Consider the following 20,602-nt stretch of genomic DNA (forward strand, 5'->3'; position numbering starts at 1 on the left):
TTTCTGTTTTGAAATTTGTTTTATTTGCATTTCTTCTTCATGGCCATTTTGTTAACAACTTTCAGTATTTCTAGAAATCAAAATACATTGCAAATTGCAATACACATCCAGAAGTGAGACAGGTTGCGTTTCAACCACTGAAGTGATCAAAATTTCATCAGAAACAGAGTCTTCTTTGGTTAAATAATAACAGCAGTTCAAAATAGCTGTGCCTAAATCCTGTACATGCATTTCTTTTGCCCAAATTAGCAAGAAGTGAGACCCCAACTTTTCAACTTCATTTTTCTTTTTTCAGCAAGTATACAGAAATGACTAAATACATCTTTTAAATATTTCAAGACCACAGTTAAAATTTTAAACATGTTGCACAACAAACATTTTGGGAAGCTACAGAAATAATGAAAAACAGAACACATGGAGATTACACATCAGCTAGTTGAAATGCTTAATAAATACATAAGATCCTATCAAGACTTACGAAAATGCTTGTTTGATCCAATAATTAAAGCTCAACAAATAAATGGGATTTTTGCTATTGGCTTGAACTGAAGCAAGATCAGACTCTACAGTCTTAAGGAACTATGGTTTTATTTTGGTATTTCAGATAAAACTCTGGGATAAAAGCTTCAATAAACCTCACTTACCATGTGATGACCAGATTACTTAAGACATTTGTCTGTTTAAAGAAAAATTAGAACTACCCTATTAATAACAATATAAAGCCCAAATAAGCAAACTAAGCAAACTATTATCACGTCCCTTTTTGTTTGTTGGGGGGGGGGGGGGGGTGTGTGTGTGTGTTTGTTTGTTTGGTTTTTTGTTTGTTTGTGGTTTTGTTTTTGGTTTTTTTTTTTTTTTTGTCTGGAAAATTACATTTAAAAATCTGCAGGTTGTATTTTTGATGAATTTCTAGGCTTTCAAGGACTCTCATAGTAGTTATCCCTTGCATGAAGGAAGCATGAAATGAGAACAGGTGATATAACACAGCATTTCTTCATGAGGCCCCTTTTGTCACTTTACATGTAACCAGCATTTCATGTTTTGAGGTCCTGTCAAGAGCCTCATGGCAGGTCCATACAGAAAAGCTTCTTGATGAATGTGTCATTTTACAATGCAGGAGATACTCCAATTAATCTGTGTGCGCAGGGAAGCAGCCTATAACAAGCAGGGTGTTGTAAATTCAAAACCTTTCTTAGTACACCCTGACTTCTTAAACCATTAAAGCTCTTCTGAACCTTCTTGACACAATCCCTTACTGCTTTCAAGGCTTGCTAATAAGGTAACTGATCAGACATAGGACCATGTCACTGTTACCAGGGGATGTGAATGAAATTGAGAGTATAGTAACAGTAGCACTTCTAAAATTCTTCCTCTCTTCTTCAGCTTGCTTAAACATTAAGATTGTACTCTGGATTTGCTTAATCTGTGTGTATTTAGGAGTGGGGAACAGAATGGGGGTTTCAGGTTTCTCTGGGAATAGTAGTGAACTGGGAAAAGGAAATATGTAATTATACTTTCACAGAAATGTCATACCTGTGAAATAATCTTACAAGGACTAGTATTCTTCCTGCTGAACTCAGATTTGAAAGTCCCATTAATCGTAATGGACAAAGTCATCAAAATAGTGCACGAAGATTATAGGAAATCAAGGAGGATTTTACTTGATGGTATTCTACAAATCTGTATAGAACGGGCCATCTTGCTTCAGTATTGCACAATGCAAGATTCAGGGGCAAACTCAAATGTGAAAATGCAGCTCATCTGCCAAGAAAAAAAAAAAAAAAAAAAAAAAAAAGGAAATAGATTCAGGCAGGACACTTCCTCCTTTTGTGTAATTACCTCTGCAAAAGTCTCTGGCAATGAGACAAGAATAAAAAAAGCATAGTGAGTGTCTAAGCAAAGTTTCCCTCCTTCATTTGCCTGAGCTTCTTACAGAATATCAGGAATACTAGTGATGCCTGGGGCCCGGGACTGGCCCTAGGGCTAAGCTGGGCATGCTGGGGCCCCTTGTAGTTAAACCAGCATGGTGCCCAGCTGTTCTGGGAATGACTCCCTCTCTCCATGCCTGAGCCAAAATAAGCTCAGCTACACTTAATTGGCTTCCAGCTGATCATAGCTCATGCAGCTGCCTCTGAGCTGTGCCCAGGAATTAACCTGTACAAGCTCAGAGCACTCGCCCAGGCACTCAGGCTCCTCCCCAACCCAGACATGGTGCAGGCTGATGCCCAGAGCTCAAGTGCCCTCCCAGGGATGCTGGAAGAGATTCCCCACAGGCACATAAACCCCATCTCAATGTGTCTCCTTCTTAATGTAAAAGGGAGAGCAGCCATGTAATTTTCAAACTGTGTGGTGACTTGGCTGGTTAGCCATGGGAATTTTCTTTCTGTGATACCCTTAAGAACTGCAGAATAAGTTCACCAGGAGGACATCTAGAGAAAGAGCTGGCAGCAATTAAAATACCTTTGAACTTTTTTGGTATTACCACATGATAAACCTATACATAATGTGTTTGCAATAAAGTTTCCACTTTCCACACCGGGAAAAGTAGTTTTTCATGGCCTGAAATACCTACCATCTTTAGGCGTCTTTAAAAAAATAAATGCATGAACAAGCCCTTTAAATCTTGGGGAGGAATCAGAGTTAAGGGACAGGCTCCACCCCTCAGTGAGTTAGTGAGGGCTTACAAAAAATCAGTTGCACAAGCCAGTTAAAAATAAAGCAGTGGCTGGAGCAGGGAGGCCAAAAGAAATTGTGACTACAGGCTATTAAAAATACTTTTCCTGTCTCAACAGGAACAGGCTAGCTGAGAACATTTACTTAAATTCTTCTTATGAGAATGTTTATACTTGTATTGAGATAATCCTTGTGGGGCTGATTTGATTTTGGCCTTTAATGTGTTTAACCAGATTTGTGTCAGAGACAAGTTCTATTGGAGCTGTGTTGTTAGAAGTGATTGCATTTTTTCTGCTAAAGAGAGAAGTTTTACTCAATTTCCAAGTGAAATATCAAATTATCTAATTAGGGGAGAGCACACATAGAAAAGAGAGCATACATAGAAAAGAGAAGTTGGAAATGAGGACAGCTTTAGCAAATAATTTGTTTTTAAACTTAAATACCTAAATTTGCAGCTATTAAGTTTCTGTTACATACCTACAAATCAAGGTAGACCAAGCAGCAGTAATGCCTCCACAATGCATAAAGGGTTCTGAGTAGGCAATTTGCATTTTCTGCAAATCAGAACATTATATTTAGCACATAGTGTAGTTCCTCTGTGGCTGCACAGCAATAGAAGTCAAAACAAACAGATACAAAGCATTTTAAAAACAGCATTTCAGATGACGCATTGCCTGCTTGAAATGACAAGTCTGTACATTGCAGGGTAGGGCTAATATCCACCTCTCCTTTATAATTTGAAAGTCTGTGTTGATTTATTTTCCCTCCACTCCGTGTGGGACAGGGCTATTTTGAAGGTTTTTGGGAGAAGAAAAATATCACTGTAAAGAAACCATCTACCATGAAATTTTAAAAGTGTCTGGAAAGGAAATTCAGGAGACTTCTTTCTCAAAGCCCATTCAATCATCCTTTACTTGGAACCGCTTTTAAATACTCTTCTACTGCAATGGGAGAAACTTCTCCGTACCAGTTTTGAAGCCAGATGTGTTCAATGTTCATTTTCATGAAAAACCACTCATAGCTACGAGGCCACTTTCTTACCACTGGGTGCCTGGAAGGACAAAGAAAAGCAAAACAAATATTAGAAGATATGCCAAAGCATACGCATAGTCTGCTTTTTTTCTTCAGCCTAGTGTGCTCAGCCAGAGTGAAACCTGAGATATGAGAACACCACCATTCATCTTTTTGGCCCTTCCTTGCTGTGACGTTTATGATTTTCCATACCCCAGTCTGGGGGAAACTGCAATGCAGGCAGCCAGAAATCACCACCTCCCACTGCAGAACCCTGCCTCTAAAGGTAGATGTTTGTCTCTGAGGAAGCGAAAAACAGTTAGAGAAGACTCTTTGAATGTATGTCAGGGTCGTGCTTGTATCTGTTTAAAGGAAACAGTGTCCTGAAAATACTACATCTTTGGTAGCAGTTGTATGGAGGGAGGGCTAATAAAACTGGGTAGCAGGTAGAGCATAGCCTCTGCAAGCTGTCACCTCCGACAGCCTTCTCATCCTGTATTTATCATTTCTCTGGTCTCCCTTCAGCTAGGTCAGACAGATTCTCCTTGACTGGGTGCAGATGTCTGGTCCCCAGGCCCCAGCAAGTGCAGCTGTGGGAAGCTCAGCAGCGATGCACAGAGTGGATACCACAGTTCTAGACACAGTGTTCACAGGAACATGGGTGGGAAGTGGTGCAAGTCCGGGCAGGGTTGGCTCAGTGTTCCTCTGCTCCTGCAGAGGACCCTGCAGCAGAGGTGCTTGGTTTGGCAACCTCTTTGTTTCCCTCTCTTTGGGAAAATGGTATTTCCTACCATTTTCTGAGTTGTCCCTTTGAGCGCCTGTGACTCTGGGGTTAGTAAATGGCATCAGATGGTGCTGGCACTGGATGTGTCCCAGCAGCCCTCACTTTATCATTGTGGCTCTTGCACTTTGGCATCAGAGCATCCTCTGCTGAGGTGTTGGTGGACTGGATGATATGGAAATCTAATTTCTGTGAAGTTTGTAAAGAAGGCTTGTGTGTCAATATGGCCCCATCTGTTCATGGTCCCACTTTTGCTATTGATGGCACACACTGACAGTGTCCCACCCTGACCCCATCCTCTGGGTCAGAAAGAATATCATCTCTGGGCTGTTTTGGATCCAAGCTCATCCCAGTTTCCCAGCAGTGTTTGATTGACCAGGCAAGGTGCACCTGGAGGACAATCCCTGGCAGCCTGTGTGGGAGGTGTGTGCCCCAGCTAAGGTTCAGGCTTTTCATGCCTGGAATTCTGGAGACCCACTGAAGGGCATGGGGCACACCCTGTGTGTGTGCTACACATCTGGGTTGTGCTTGCAGCTGTTCAAAGGAGACTGTTCAGTAAGTACCATGGCTTTGAAGCAGCTGGGATATGAGGAGATGTAATTAAATTTGTAAACTCCACCCTGAAAATGTTCGTAAGCCCAAAGGCAGTAGACCTCTGCTCTGTCTCTGAGTCCACTACCTGTCATAAGGTGGGGTAGAATCATTAAAGATAACAAATACACCATGGAATTATGGAATCTCTCCTTGGAACCAGGTGAAGTATCTTCATAATCCCCAGATTATAAACCATGTGCTTTACCAGAGTCCAGCACTAACTAACTGCATTTCCATGTTTCATTTCCTCAAGAGCTAAAAGGTGTGTCATTCTAAGCCACCCAGAAGCCAACATGCCTCATGGCCCCAAAGTAAAGGTCAGGCTTGTTATTTCTCATTTTTTTTGTACCAAATGGCCACATTTGTGTATTTGTCTCAAACCCTTGGGTCGCACTCTACTACGTGCCTGTTAGATACAGACCTGGAAAACATTGCTTGCTTGGCAAATTCTGTTTCCTCTGGAGGCACCATGACCATCTGTCCCATGAGAGTCAGCCTGGCACACCTTGGATCCTCTGGATCAATGATGTTTTTTCTGTGCATAGAGAAAAATGCTTATGAGTAATTGTTTGCTTGCTTTCTTAAGGGTTTTTGTAGAAGTGTGGACTTCTGCTCAACTCCTGCTCACATATAAAAAGCTTTGTCAAGCCTTGTGGGTCTTCTTTACTCCTAGCTATACTGTTAGGTGGAGGGGGGAAGTCTGGAAGGAACACTCAAGTGGCACATAGCTCTGCTGTAGATAGTTGCTTAATCCTAATTTATGGTCACAAAAATTGGATTAGTATATATTGGAAAGTAAAAAGAATGTGAAAATGGCAGTATTCCCAGACAGATGTACAGACCTGTATTCAAGATGCTGAGCAGAAGTAGTGAGATGGTTAGTCTGTGCCTACAGAAAAGAGTATGAATATGTGTATCTGTGGGTAAAACATAAGGTCTTTTCATTGTGCTTGTCCTAGAAAATCAATCCTTGTTCATTTTTAACCCACTTTTCAACTGCTTTATACCAAATAGAAAAGTTCTCCAATTGCTTTCAGACCAAGACAGAGAAGGTACTTGTTACTTTTTGACTCTCTTTGTATATAGTAATAATAAATAACTCCCATTAGTAACTGCAGGGCAGTTGCTGAGTCTGACATATACAATACAAGGACATAAATCATAAGTAAAACTATCAATTGCAAAAAGAAAGAAAGAAAGAAGAAAAAAAAAGGCATATGAAATGACTGCAAAGGCTTAATCTTGGCAAATACCGAGCAGCCCAAAGTCCTATTGCCAGCAGTTTGAGGCTGCTTAGTATCTCAGGGAACCATGGTTCCCATGTCAGCCCAAGAAATTACATTAGGAAATGAAAGCTGTATTTCTTCTTCACCGTGTTAAATTACATCTCATCTGTGTACAATTTTACTTAAAGATCTTGGCTTGAGCCCTTTAGCCTTAACTGTGTGCAATCTGCAATGGCTTCATTTTTGGTTATATTTCTCAATGTGTGTCTAGTGTATGCAGGAAACATATGGGCATCCTCCCACAGCTAATTTAACACCTGCAGATTCTCTACAGATGGTTCTGAGAGACTGTGTAGCTCATCAGATAAAATATCTGCTTTTCTAAAGAGGCTCATGAACAGAGATACTTGGCTATGTTCAGTAAGCACTTGCCACTGTCTGCAGCCTGACCTCCAACGTGCCGTTTGCAGTAACATCCTCTCAGGGATACTTTTTCAGTGTCCTGTTCAGTTTGGAGCAGTAGTTGTCTGAAGGTGATGTTCAGTTTAACAACTTTTGGACAAATTCCACTTGTATTCGTTCTCCTCTCCCATGGTTATTGATGGGAGGAAGGGTCAAGGTCAAAGATCAGGCTCAAACTTTCTGTCCGCATCAACTTATAATGGTCTAATTTTCTCTAGTGCAATTTTTAAAGTTCTAAAAGTGGCGTTCTGAGTACCCAAAAAATCTGCATTCCCTGCCCAGACACTGGGTTTATTTCTATCAGTGTGTATGCAGAGTACAAACTTGTCTACGTGATCACCTTGGTACACCACAGATCCTCAGCGCCGACTCCTAGTGCCTGCTGATGTTGGCACTTCATGTCTGGGTTCTAGTGGCCTGAAAGAGCTCTGTCCCTAAGGAACACAGCTCCATGCCCTAGGGACATCCATAGCTCCCGGCATTTCTTTTGCTCAGCCTTTGGGTGTTGTGTGGCTGCCCAGCATCCATGGCGCAGTGAGATGCTCACCCACCAAAACACAAATAAGTAAAGGCAAATGCAGTGAATAGAGCTGAAGAGAAAGGAGCCAATCCCACATGCAGAGGGTGTCAGCTGGGGGTCTGTGTGTCCAGCAGCCAGGGCACATTCACACGCTTGCAACTGTTGGCCCTGGCTGGTGAAGTGTTAAAGTCCACTTGAAGCAATCCTCTGATCTACTGTTATCTTTTATGCTTAATCTTAATACTGCACCCAAAGCCTTCTTCATATATTTACATACTCAGTATATATTTAACATTTATATTGATGAAGGAAAGGGACTTCTTGTGAGCAGAAAGAAAATTACTGTGCATCTGAGTATATGATACAATTTCCTCCACAGCCAAACAGTATCATAAAACAACTGAAGAGCCAGGAAAAGCAGGAATATTTGCAAGTGTCTTTCTTGCACACAGCTCCTAGGTACTATGTGGTTAATTACTTTAAGAGAGGATTTTCAGAGGGATTGCTATTAAAAGATGTCCATGTTTCACAGAGCAGATCAAGGTGATAGATTTCGGATGTGATCAGGAGCAGTAAGAAGTTTTGGCCTGACCTTCTCAGATTACAATTATTTGGTGTTTTTGTGCAAGTCCATGTTTATTCTGAAAGCATAGTATTTGGGTTTGAGTAGACAATAGAGCTGATGTCGCTGTGGTTAAGCAGTGAACCCTGCCTGCCTTTGCTGAGAAAGTTTTGCCTGATAGGACTAGTGTTTGATGTGACTCTTCCCCGATCAACATGAAAAGCTGCCCTCCACATATTTGGCTGACAACAAAGCCCACACACTGTGCATCCATAGCTTGAATATGGCTGTTTTTATGTTTTGGGGTTTTTTTCCTCTGGCTTCTTCTGCTTACAGTTTTCTGTACATTCTCATGAGCCAGGGTGCTACATTGATTGACACACATATTTCTATCTTCCCAGTAAAAAATATTCAAACTGAATTTTGCATATTGGAATAATATTCTGGAGGGTCAGTTTGTTTTTCTGGAAAATGACTCAAAGAAATTATTTGTTAAGATTGTGATAGGTGAGGTTTTGGAAGAACTGAACAGGACAATGATAAATTTGAGTTTGGCGCACATTACTTTGTTGGTTTTGCTTTCAGGTCTGCCTCTTATCATAGGTTTTTTGTTTCAGATTAGGAACCTTGTATTCTAATCTGAAATTAGCATTAATATTTTCATTTTCAAGGGAACCCTTTATATTCTGAAGTGAATCTGTTTCTGGGGTTTTTTTGTGGTTTTTTTTTTGTTGTTTGTTTGTTGGGGGGGGGGGGGGGGGGGCGCTAGTATTTCCCTAATGATGTTTGATTACTTTTATACTTCTTAAATCATCAAAACCCACTAAACTTACAGCTACCATTTCTAAATGTTGTGAATGGGTCTTGAGTTTTCAGTGTTGTTGCCAGTGCAACTAATACAAATGCAGGATTTGCTTTCTTGGAGCAAGGTAATATGATCAGGATTGATGTTGTATTTTTATTAAAGATAATAAAGGGATATTTACTAAAACATTCCTCACTTGTATCTGTAGAGGTGTAGTCATGCATCCACTAGATATTTTCTGCCTCTGTATAAATACATATTCATCTCTCAATTGCTGAGTTCTTTTCATCTTTGCTGGCACAAGAACATGTAGATGCAGAGGATCTTTATGTAACATCTGTTTGCTGCTGACTGGTTGTGAGGGGCAGGCAGGGTCAGGGGTAGAGGTGGTGACGCTGTTGCTCTGTTGAGAAAACCCAAGGTGATTTCTCAAGTGGTTGGTCTTAACCAGAATCAAGCCCTCTGTCTCCACGGAGAGGACTTCATGAATGCTACGGTAAAATATGAGCAGAGGGGAAGAGAAAGCAGGTAACTGTTAAAGAAGACCAAGCACTAGGAAACACATTCTTTTTTTTTCATGCTTATTTCAAATACATACACTTTGTTGCAGAAAACTAGGAAGACCTGATTAAAATGGAAGAAGATTCAGTTTATGCATTTTATAAGAAAACAGTGCATTAAGAGGGATAATCTTAATTATTCATCTGATCTGTGAAGAGAGAAGAATTGATTGTTCCTGTTCCTCTGCTTACAGTGAACAAGTATGCAGAGTTTGACCCAGTCCAGGCAGTTTTCTTCCAAATGTGTGAGATGACTTCACCTACAAAGGTGCCAGCTTTACTGAGCTTAAGAAGAGGCCAGCATCCAAGTGAAAAGTATTTCCCAACAGAAATGCAGTGCTGCAAGCACACTGCTAATGAACATGTCCCACTTATTTTACTATGTAACACTTCTGCAATTTCTGGGAAGTGGTTCAGAGTGAAGACTGCCACCTATTCATTAAATTGTTTACTACACTAGTGATCTCTTGGAGTTTAATTAGAAGGTTCTTATACAGGAACTCCAAGTCCAGGTGTAATGAACCTATACTTCAGGTTGCTGTGGTTCTATTGGCACTTAAGATGATGATGTTGGGACTTGGTTGGACTTCCCTTTCACAGCCGAGATCTCTGCTTTGACTGATGATGCTCTTTCTCCTGGTTTCTGACCAACGTATCCCTGAGTATTATCTTCATTCTCAGCCTCTGCAATCCATTATTGAGGTGACACTGATCTGCTACAGATCAACAGGAAAAGCAAATTAAGGGTTTGGAAGGCACCTGGGAAGGGAAGATAGGTACTCCCAGGAAAGAACTGGCAGGAGAAAGGCAGGAGGGATCAGTACTGTTCCAGTCTGGGTGTAAAAGCAGGAGTATATGCAGAGGAATCCCTCTCTTTTTCTTCTTTCCCAGCCTCCTTTTCCCACAAAGGAGCCAACATCCTTCTCCTCCACCCCCTGAGGAAATGAGACCTTCCATCCTCCCTGGGAGGATACACAAATGTCCCCTGAACACATTTCTCACTGCTGTGTGAGAAAGCACTGTTCTTATCCCTCTACTTCTTCAGAGTTGAAGAGAAATGAAGTTGGGAAAGAGCTTTCTCCTCTTGCAGAAAAGAAGAGACAGAGAGCCAAGAAGAAAGCCCCAGAGAACAGCTTCCCTACTTTTTTATTTCTACTTTAAAGCACACAGCTCATGAGTGGCATAAGGGCTTCCACATATTCTAAGCTCTCCTATAATGGTAGCAGTCATGAAAACCCATGTAATTATGAGGTGGGGATTGGCTGCTGACACAGCTCATCCCTGTCACCTTGCATGGATGCAAGGTAGGTGACTGTCACACCATACTCAAGGCTCCTCTTCACATCGCCCCAAACTGGGCACAGGGTGAAAAGGCAGAGTTATTTTCTACTATATAAAATGCATCAGAGGATTTTTGTCCCCTAAAATCTACAGAAAGGAAGGGAGAGAATGCTCTGTCCTTAGAGAATTACTGTAATGTGCGTATGATTTTGATTTATAAATGTTATTCATTTTGAAAAGTAAGTTACTCTCCTCATTCATTTAATTTGTTCACTACTAACTACCAGAGTCTCTGAAGCAGAAAGAATGTATTGGTACTGCTAATCTGCATGGCATGAACGTCAAACAAAATCTCCACTGAAAGCAGTTTCATAATCTGAAAAGCCCTTGCTGGCCTTCAACAGGATAAGGCTAGGCAGTTCTGCCCTGCTCTGATTTTGACAAGTATTTCTTTATCAGTCATGTTTGGGAGCCAGCAAAGTTAGTATAGAACATCTTTGCCTTTGGAAGAGGTCTTCTGTTCTGAATCTGAGTTGAGTCAGGGAGCTAAAGTGTATTGTAAAGCCTATTCTATTCATCTAAGTGAGCCTGTGCTCCTGGTATATGTGTTTTAATGTTTTAAATAATTTCATTCTTTCTAGAAGATAATCCTTCCTAAAATGTTTTAATTAAAGTGTGTTACGTGAAGCCAGTCTGCTTGCCTCTCTCCATTCACAATAACAAAGCATTTCTTCAGCTGAACTCCGTGTTTCAGACAGGACACTTTTATATCGTTTAACCATAGACAATTCATGGAGGAAAAAAAAAGAATCACAGCATCAACTCTTTCTGTAAATAGAGTCAGAGAAACACTATTTCACTAGAAAGGGATTTTAGGAAGCTGGTTATTTAAGAATACAGGAAAAATAGTAATTTAGAACTGTAATGTGTGTATTGGGTCATGATGATAGCAGGTTTCATGTTTGACTTTCTAATTTGGTACCTTCATTTTTAGTTTTTTTCAAATACAGATTTTTTTAAAATACAGGGTTTTCAGGAACAGCTACTGACATAACTATTTGCACATGACTAAAATGGGACAATATAAATACCAGAACTAGAAATGTGTCTGTGCCACAGAATCAGGAGGTGGATCTTAAAAATTGATGGATGTCTGAATTCAGCCTTTGTCTTCTGCATGCATAATTTCTCTTTGTGTGAAGGTACAGTACCAGATTTCTTTGTTATATTAGTCCTTGTATTAGCAACAGTGACTCTACAAACCCAGCATATGTTGAGTGGCCATATGACATTCCACCCATGGCAGGCTTATTGTCCCTCAGGATTGGCCAGGGAATGAAGTTGGATGTTTGTGCATGCTGCCGATCCACCACACAGCAGGAACCCAGACCCACAAAATTCTTCTCCTCGTCCCATGGCTTGGTGGCTCAGCACTTCCTGTCAACATTTTCCATGCAGCATTTAGGAAACATACAGAGTCAGCTTACATCCACTGGAGACATCTGCCTGGTGCTACCTCAAGCACCAGAAGAGTATGGTGGTAAAATGGCTCTGATGGAGTCACCCCTGATGGAGAACACAAATTAGAAAGCGAATCTGAATTCATGAAAATCACTCCTGGTCTGTAGTATGGATTTGAAACACCATCCTCAACTAATAGCAGGAAAAAAACAAAGGTGGCCTGCCCCCAACGCTCGCCGCTTTTCCCTTGTATGAAAACCAGCTCATGGCAGCCATGAAACTGCTCCTTCTCTAAGAAAGCTGCAGTGTGTCCCTGTGAATGTGCTGAACCTGATGTCAAGGAGTTGACACATGTTTAAAATTAATTGCCTGTTTTCCAGGCTGCAGCTGTAATGAGGCAGACTCAGGAGCTTACTTGGAAAGAGGAATCCTCTGAGCAGCCTGTGTGTTGTGAAATGTGTTTAGAACAATAGCTGCTCTATTCTTTAATGTCGGGCTTGGTCTTGCTCCCTCTGAACGCTGCAAGAATGGAACTCAATCTTTTCAGTCTGTCAGTGGCATAGACATACCAGCTTAGTCTATTTATAGCCCTGAACCATTTAATTTTTCTTGCCTCTATTATCCATTTATCAGCCTTCAGAAAAAATGCTGTGTAGTTGCTAACAAATGCTGTCTCTATCCTGGCCATCAGAGCCTTCTCAGAGAGGGGCAGCCCATCTCCCTCTGGGAAATGGCAGTCTCTAGGTCAGAGATGAGGAATCCCAACTGTAGCTGCAATACTAAAATGTCTCGCGATTAGTGCCTTGTCAGATGCATTGCAGCTCTCTTGCTTTCAATATTAAATGTTATTTTTCTTATTAGTTTAGGATTTTCAAACTTTCTCTTCAGCCGATTAAATATTGAGGCTGGAGAGCCATAAAGGCCAGTCTGTATTTCTCACATCCTTGAAAGGGAAAATATTTATTGTCAAGGTTTGGAACTTGAGTCTGTTCTGAAACAAAACAAATGAAATTTGCTACTAAATAAATTTAATATCAAATTGGTGTACACAAGTCACTTGAAACTCATTAGGTACATGAAGACATTGAAATGTCAGCTATGTTTTCTTTCTAAAGGCCAGAGATTTCTTTTGCATGCAGTAGGTCAGAAGCATTTTTCAGGAGAGTGCCAAGTACTCCCAGGAGCATTGGCTACAGGCACCGATCAGCTTTCACACTTACTTTGATTCTTGCAACACGGAGTAGATTAATAATGGAATTCTAATAAAGGTTCGCATGAAAACAAGCTACAATTGCATTGCTGGCATACAAGGACACGAACTTTCTCATGTAGAATATTATTCATTTAGCTATATTACATAATTATTTTGCAACCAAAACAATGAATGATGCACTTGAAGAGAGTGTCTGACAAGAATGACACTTCACAAAGAAAACCTCACAGATACCATTTTAATACGAGCAGGAACTGAGGTCTCACAGAGTGAAAGGTCTTGCCTTTCATATAGTGCTAGTAAAGAAGAATAAATAAATAAAGAGCACCAAACGTGAGGCACCACATAAAGCTCTGCACTGAGGATGCTGTGTGCCGCTTGCGTGGCACAGCCCGTCTATCTCAGCAGGGCAAGTGCACCCTGGAGCAGGGGACAGGCCACCCCAAGCGCTGGCAGCAGGGCCTGGGCACCTCGTTGTTTTCTTCAGTGTAGCACTGCCCACAGAGGCCCTTTCTGTGGGGTAACAGGTGATGTTCTGGGCTGCACTTTTACATGTTGCTGCTTTTACATGTAAAAATTGCTTGTGGATTCCTGGTTTAAAAAAACCCATTAATTTATGACCCTGGTTATAGGGTAAGGGGAGAGAAGAAAGGTAAAGGCCAGTGCCCATACTCTTCCTTGCTGAGAGACAGCCTCAAAGCTTGCTCATATTTTCATATAATCAAAAAAACTGTAGCTCAAGTAAAGACCCAGCTTTTTATTGTCTATATTGCTTCTCCTTTGCGTTAAAGCCAGTCAACATCTGTTCCAGATGAGAACTTCAGAGATAATGAAAAAGAAACTGAAGGTAAAAAAAACCCCAAATAATGCATGGAGCACTGATCAAACTGAACCTGTGTACCCAATTTCAGTAGTAAGCTCAATATCTGGAGTATGGTTACATGCTAAAATGAGAATATTCTATTTTCCACTATCTCCTCTTTTCCTTTCCCCTCTCCTTTGCTCTTCTCTGGCTCTTGAGGAGCTGATTCAAGTTACTAAGCCAGTAGAAATCTCATCCAGAAAAGAAACAAACCCAAGAGGTTTCTGCTGGGTTACTGAGCTAAAATAGGCCCACCATATGGTCAGCTGGAGGGGGGTGGGACTGCGTGGCCAGGAGCAGAACCGGCCACAGGATGAAAAGAAGAGGGATCGGCAGAAAAACTTATTCTTGCTGTCAGGATAATTCTCTTCACCTTTGTATTTCAGGTCAGGCTGAGGCAAGGCCCAGAACTGATGGGGGGCAGGGTTGCACATGACTGGTGGCAGGGAGGGAGAGTAGGGATGTGGTAAATGGTAATTAGTTTGGACTAAGCTGTTTTGGAAATCCAGGTTTAGCTTCTTGGCGGTGCCCAGAGAGCTCTTTTCACCAGAGAGCTCAGTCTCAAGCTGCTGAGGGGACTGTAGAGCCAGGTGACGGAATCCGGGTTGCCCCGGCTGCAAAACAAGCAGCAGCAAATATCTGGCATACTGATCAAAAGGGTACGGATTTGAAAATTAATAGTGATGTAATAAAAAGACATTGAATAAATATCCACAAAGGTTTGCGGTGTATATGGATTTCATATTTCTATAAATCATGCAGCATTTCTCTTTTGTTGGTGAACTGGCACTTCCCAGACAGGTAAATCGGGCAGTGATGTTGCTAAGCCATAAGAGGCAAAGACTTTCAAGAGTGTCTGTTTAAAGTCAGGGATCAAAGGCCACACTTAAGTGCCTAAATGGGTATGTGGTTTTCAGAAGTGCTCAACACTACCATTTATCATCAATGGAAGCTACTCCGAGTCTTGGGCCTCTGAAAATAGGGCACTGAGTAGTAGCCCATAGGACTTAAAACACATTTTTAAGCACTTGGGCTGGGTAGCAAGTTTGCTATTAGACTGAATGGAAAAGCTCAGAAAGCAGGAATAAATGCCATTAAGCCTGCAATGAAAGAACGGATGTATTTATTTTCTAAATTATTAATCCAAAATATTTAATTAAAATATTTAAGCAATAAGCAGAACCATTCTACCATTAGCTTTCCTACTTCACCGACCTCCTCAAGTGTTCAAGACTGAATTACCTTAACAAAGGTTGGTGACAGAAGTTTCCTATTAGGTGTTTGACATTGTAAGAGGAAGCTATGATTTCCATTCCTTGGGAATAGGATGTCAGCCTGAAATTACTTGTACTGCTTCGGACTAAGAAACGTTTCATTTTTCCACCATATAACTCTCTAGAAAACAATATATTCTCAAGACAAATATAGACAAGTGTAACAGTAATGTTTTATATTTTTCATTCCCTGCTTTTCCCAGGGTTCTTCTCTGCTATTAGGCTTGAGAGGTGGAATAATACTCAAGGCAATCTTCAGCTGGGGAAATCTGGTCTTAAAATAAAACCTCTCCTTCCCCAAAGAGGACCTTAAGTTGGAATAAAAACTACCAACACCATTTCTTTCTGAAGGAGTCAATTTCTTACCAGTTCTCTCTCTCTCTCTCTTCTTGCAACGTCAGCTAAGACCTGCTTTGGTAACAGAGTCCTGACATTGTCTGACACAATTTCGGTGTCATGTACCTCGTCACGTAAAGAGGCCTCTGTAAATAACACTTCACACAAGGCTGACCCAGCCAAGTTTGACACATGATTGTCTGTAAACAAACATATGGTAGAGATATGTCTTCCTCAAAGAGACAAGAATGGAGGGGAAAATGGAGTAATCTTTGAGGTCGCATACATATGTGTTACACATGTAAAGCTCTGGGGATCTGAAGTTATTCATTATGTGCAAAGAACAAATTGGACGTGTTGGAACAAATCCAGAGGAGGTCATGAAGATGATCATAGGGTTAGAGCACCTCTCCCACAAAGACAGGCTGAGCAGCTGGGGTTGTCCAGCCTGGAGAAGGCTCCAGGGAGACCTCATAAGCAGCACCTAAAGGAAGCCTGCAAGGGAGCTGGGGAGGAACTTCTCACAGGGGCATGTAGTGGCATGACAATGGGATAATGGATTTGAACTAAAAGAGAGTAGGCTTTGATTAGATGTTCGGAAGAAATTCTTTGTTGTGAGGGTGGTGAGGCCCTTTACTGTGAATTGGATAGCCTCTGAAACTCTATGGATTTTATTGGCTGGATCACTATAGACTATTATAGGATCTTGAACACCTAAGTTTTATGTAAGCACCTCCAAGAAGAGATTAAAATTTAGGTATGTTAATTTCAAGCTGAAAGCCACTCCAGCTGTTGATGCTACAGTATACTTCAGTGACACCTCTGCTTTTCTCTACTATGCTTTACCAGGGGAATTTACTGAAAACAAAACCAAAACAAAACAAAAACAAACAAAAAAAACATGTAGGAAGGGGCATGTAGCTGATCATGAGAGTCAAAAGTAAGTGCAGGACATTGAAGGTGGGGGGACTCAGCATTCTGTTCTGAGGTATCTGTTCTCACTGAAAGTGGTAGGAGGCAGATAAAACTGTTACCTGCAGAAATTTCCATCTGCTTCTGGAAGGGTCAGAGAAGCCATGGGATTCTTCAGAAGATCTGTCACAGTGTTATCCTTTGGTGTCACGTAAAAGAAAGGGATTCCAGTGCTGTTATTGACGGGACCATCGCTGAGAAGTAAACAGTTCCCATAAGGCATATCTTGGATCTGCAAAATCCAAATAAGCAACTGGTTACATCTTTGCACATGGACAGTTTTCAGTGTGGGGGATTCCCTCAAGGGCTCTAGCAGAGAGAGCAGCCAGCCCCATTGCTACCACTTTCTGTTGTCATCATGAGACAGCATTTCTTCTAAATTAGATCTATCTCCTCTAAATTAGATCTTTCATGCTTCTGTGAAAATAGATCTCTCCTCTATTTCTTCTCTCTAGTCCTGTCCATGACACTATAGAGAACATTTTCTCTTCCACTAAGCTTAAAGGAACTACCAAATTAAAAATGTTTAAGTGTATGAATACCTTTTTTTCCTGCCATTGATATCAGGAAATGTTTACTCTAAACTGTTGCTGGTATCTTTCCTCAAACCCAAAAGGATATAGAGCCTAATTTAGCCTTGATTCAGCCTGCTTTTAACTCTAATACTGCCTCCTCTTTTGGTTTTGACTTGCAGTGCGATTGCAAGAAGGCGTTTGAGCTCGAATTGTGTTTGAAGTCAAACTGGACATCAGCTCAGCTTCCTGTGCAGAAACATCAGATTCCTGATGGGGGGATGTCTCAACTACCAAGTCAGCCAAGTAAAACCTCTTCCCTTGGCAGACAAGGGACACTGAGGAGACAAGTTTTCAAAAAGATTTTCTCCCATACACTGACCTGTGTACACAGAGTGGCACAGTGGCTATAATGCATGCAAAATGTCCTCGCCCAGCAGTGACACTCATCAATATGCTTCAGAATAACATATACTCCTACTATATGCTTTTCATCCCATTATAAATAAAAATGACAGATATTCAGTTAATTACTCCTTTTTTTTTTTCACATCTTCAGATATTTTTCCTCATGATCTATTAGGTGTTAAACAGGAAAATTATCTGTCAATACATTAAATCATTTACAACAAAGTTAAATTAAATATGAATAGCTAATAAAAAAAACTCCTGGAAGATGTTGTCATCTGGGTAGCATGCTTTCTGATTTTCAATGTTTATATGCCTTTAAAATTTTAATGCTTATACTGCTTATAAATGGTCTTTGTTGGCTTTCCTTAGAAGTAATACTTTAATGATATTACATAACTTAGAAAATAAAAATACTTGTTTATTATTAAGGGTTGCAATTTTAAAAACAACAAAAAAGCTCTCAGTAATATTGCAGGACATGTTCCCATTGCTTAAAATATCCAGTCTCTCATGCAAGGTTAATATTACTCTAGATTCTTAAAAATATTTGTGATCACAGGCAGCATAGTTCAGCATTCAAAGCAGCAAACACCACCCCTTGAATTTCAGATTTTATTATGAACCAGATTTTTCTGTATTACTTCTGTGTTCTGTCTGGAGGCAGGTAGCTGCAGACTATATTATGGCTGTAATTCCACTGAGGGTTTCTGGCGAGAGCATAAACCAAAAGAGTTTTGATCATAGGGTGAAATAGGATTTTTAAAAGCTGATGTAGAATTACTGGCCTCTTCTCTCTACATACAAATTCATTTAATTGTATCTTTTTTCAATCTGTTACTTTGTATTTCACAATAACATTAACTGACACTAACTTCCTGAAGACTTAGGTGCTTCTAATTTAATTTTAAATTGTAAACTAATTAATATGTGAATACTTTCTACAGAAAGTTAAGAATGCCTTTTTTTTTTTCTCTCTTTTTTCCCCCCGATTTTGTCTGAATGGTACTGGATGCGTGTCTCATCCCAACGTTTCACTTTAAAAAAGGAAATATTTTAAAACTGGAAAAATAATGACCCTAATTCTCCAGTACAGCTCTTTTGTTTAATGTTCCTGACAGAGAAATCGTCCTATAGGCTGGTATAGCTGGACGGACGGGCAGATTTTGCGGTAGCCCAGCAGGCTCTCTTCCTCATCCTCATCCTCCTGAAACGGCCTCTCCAAACCCTGCGATGCAGCTCTGCCTTCTGGCCTAGAGATTTTGCTTTTTTTTTTTTTTTTTTTTTTTTTTTTTTTTTTTTTTTTTTCAGTCTCTCTGGTGCGGTTTTTAGCGTGCATCCTCCCTCCCTGTGCTCCGAGCACGTTTTCTCCTGCAGGGTTTGCGCCGCTCCCTGCGTGGCGCGGGCGCTCGTCCGGCGGCTAACGCGTGCCGTGGGCACCGTGGGCACCGTGGGCACCGTACCTTTCCTCGGGCGGCCCGCGTCGCCACGAAGCCCCAGGTGTTGCTCCGGGCGAGGAAGCGGGCGGTCCCGGCGCGTCCCGGCGCCCCGCCGCCCTCCCGCCGGTAGGAGAACATCCCGGACGCGGCGGCCCCCTGTCCTGGCCGCCGCGCCGCCGGCCCGGAGCCCGGCGCCGCATCCTCGCGGTACGCCGAGGCCGGGTAGCTCTGCTTCCAGAGGCCGCCCGCCTCCTCCAGCAGCGCGGGCAGCGCCTCCTCGGTGGAGGAGCCGTGCCCCTCCTCGGGCAGCGGCCACGACACGGAGCTGACCACCACGTACCCCCCCGCGCCGCCGCACAGCAGCGCCGGCAGCAGCCACCACGGCCGCGGCCGCCCCGCCGACATCTTCTGCGGCAGCGCCGCGCCGCTCCCGCCGCGCCCTCCCGCGGCCGCCGCCGCCCGCACCGCCCCTGCCCCTGCCCGCCGCGCCCTCCCGCACCGCCCCTGCCCGCCCCGCCCCTGCCCCTGCCCGCCGCGCCCTCCCGCACCGCCCCTGCCCGCACCGCACCGCCCCTGCCCGCCGCGCCCTCCCGCACCGCCCCTGCCCGCACCGCACCGCCCCTGCCCCTGCCCGCCGCGCCCTCCCGCACCGCCCCTGCCCGCACCGCCCCTGCCCGCCCCTGCCCCTGCCCGCCGCGCCCTCCCGCACCGCCCCTGCCCGCACCGCCCCTGCCCCTGCCCGCCGCGCCCTCCCGCACCGCCCCTGCCCGCCCCTGCCCCTGCCCGCCGCGCCCTCCCGCACCGCCCCTGCCCGCACCGCCCCTGCCCCTGCCCGCCGCGCCCTCCCGCACCGCCCCTCCCAGGCCCCCCCAAGCGACCGGCAAAGGCAGGGTTACCCCACGGTGCGCTCCGCCCGCGGCCGCGCCCGCTCCCGATCGCCCCGAGCCGCCTCACGCCTCCGTGTGCTGCCCCGGCCCGGGAACGTGCGGGAGCCTCCGCACGCACCTGCCGGGGACGCCCCGGGGCTCGCCGGGCGCGCAGCTCTGGGGCCCCTCGCTGTTCCCAGCCCGGGCGGAGCGCACCGTGGGGTAACCCTGCCTTTGCCGGTCGCTTGGGGGGGCCTGGGAGACGGCTGGAGCCCCCGGCTCAGGTCCGCGGTCCGACAGGTATCTCACGGATTAAGTTCTCTACGCGCACCCCAAAACCAAAAAGATGGAGCTGTCCGGGCGGAGTAGGTGCGACCTCTCCGTTTATCCAAATATGAGACGATCCGCGAGGGAGAGTGTCCATGTGAACACTCCCGTTGTTTGGGCACTGGGGTCAAGCCGCAGCAAGACCCCGAGTCTGAGGTGGCAGGCAGCAATAGTTTGGTGCTTGCAAGGATGAGGTTTTGATATGCAAATACATGGAGCTGCTATTAAACGTTTTCCAGGCGAGGTTTTAATTAGGCAAAGATTTGCATGTATATGAGTTTGTATCAATAGCCCAATTTAATAAAGGCACACACGCATCCAGCTCCTTTCTTGGCAGTAGTTCTGTTCAATATGGCAATGCAAAGTTGTAATTCTTTAAAACATATGCTTCTAAATTTCATCGCATTCATGCAAATTATTCAAGGAGCACGGGTTCAGTAGCAGACAGGGATGAATG

At 43.2% G+C, this 20,602-nt stretch overlaps 1 protein-coding gene across 2 annotated transcripts; it reads right to left on the reverse strand.

The window, feature by feature from the left end:
• CREG2 (cellular repressor of E1A stimulated genes 2) lies at positions 1–19,357 on the reverse strand. Of its 2 annotated transcripts, XR_005699724.2 has the most exons (5): positions 18,977–19,357; positions 16,656–16,825; positions 5,481–5,594; positions 3,151–3,724; positions 1–1,761 (listed from the first exon to the last, which is right to left on the reverse strand). XR_005699724.2 is itself a non-coding variant. In XM_040057331.2 (4 exons), the coding sequence occupies exons 1-4, from the start codon at positions 19,355–19,357 to the stop codon at positions 3,577–3,579; spliced, it is 813 nt and encodes a 270-aa protein (XP_039913265.1). In that variant the 3' UTR covers positions 1–3,576. The 2 variants fall into 2 exon arrangements, 1 of the variants encoding a protein (XP_039913265.1); XM_040057331.2 differs by having other exon boundaries at positions 1–3,724.
• Positions 19,358–20,602: the final 1,245 nt, after the last annotated feature.

Source organism: Hirundo rustica, chromosome 2, assembly GCF_015227805.2.
Source record: "Hirundo rustica isolate bHirRus1 chromosome 2, bHirRus1.pri.v3, whole genome shotgun sequence".
Classification (NCBI taxonomy): Eukaryota; Metazoa; Chordata; class Aves; order Passeriformes; family Hirundinidae; genus Hirundo; species Hirundo rustica.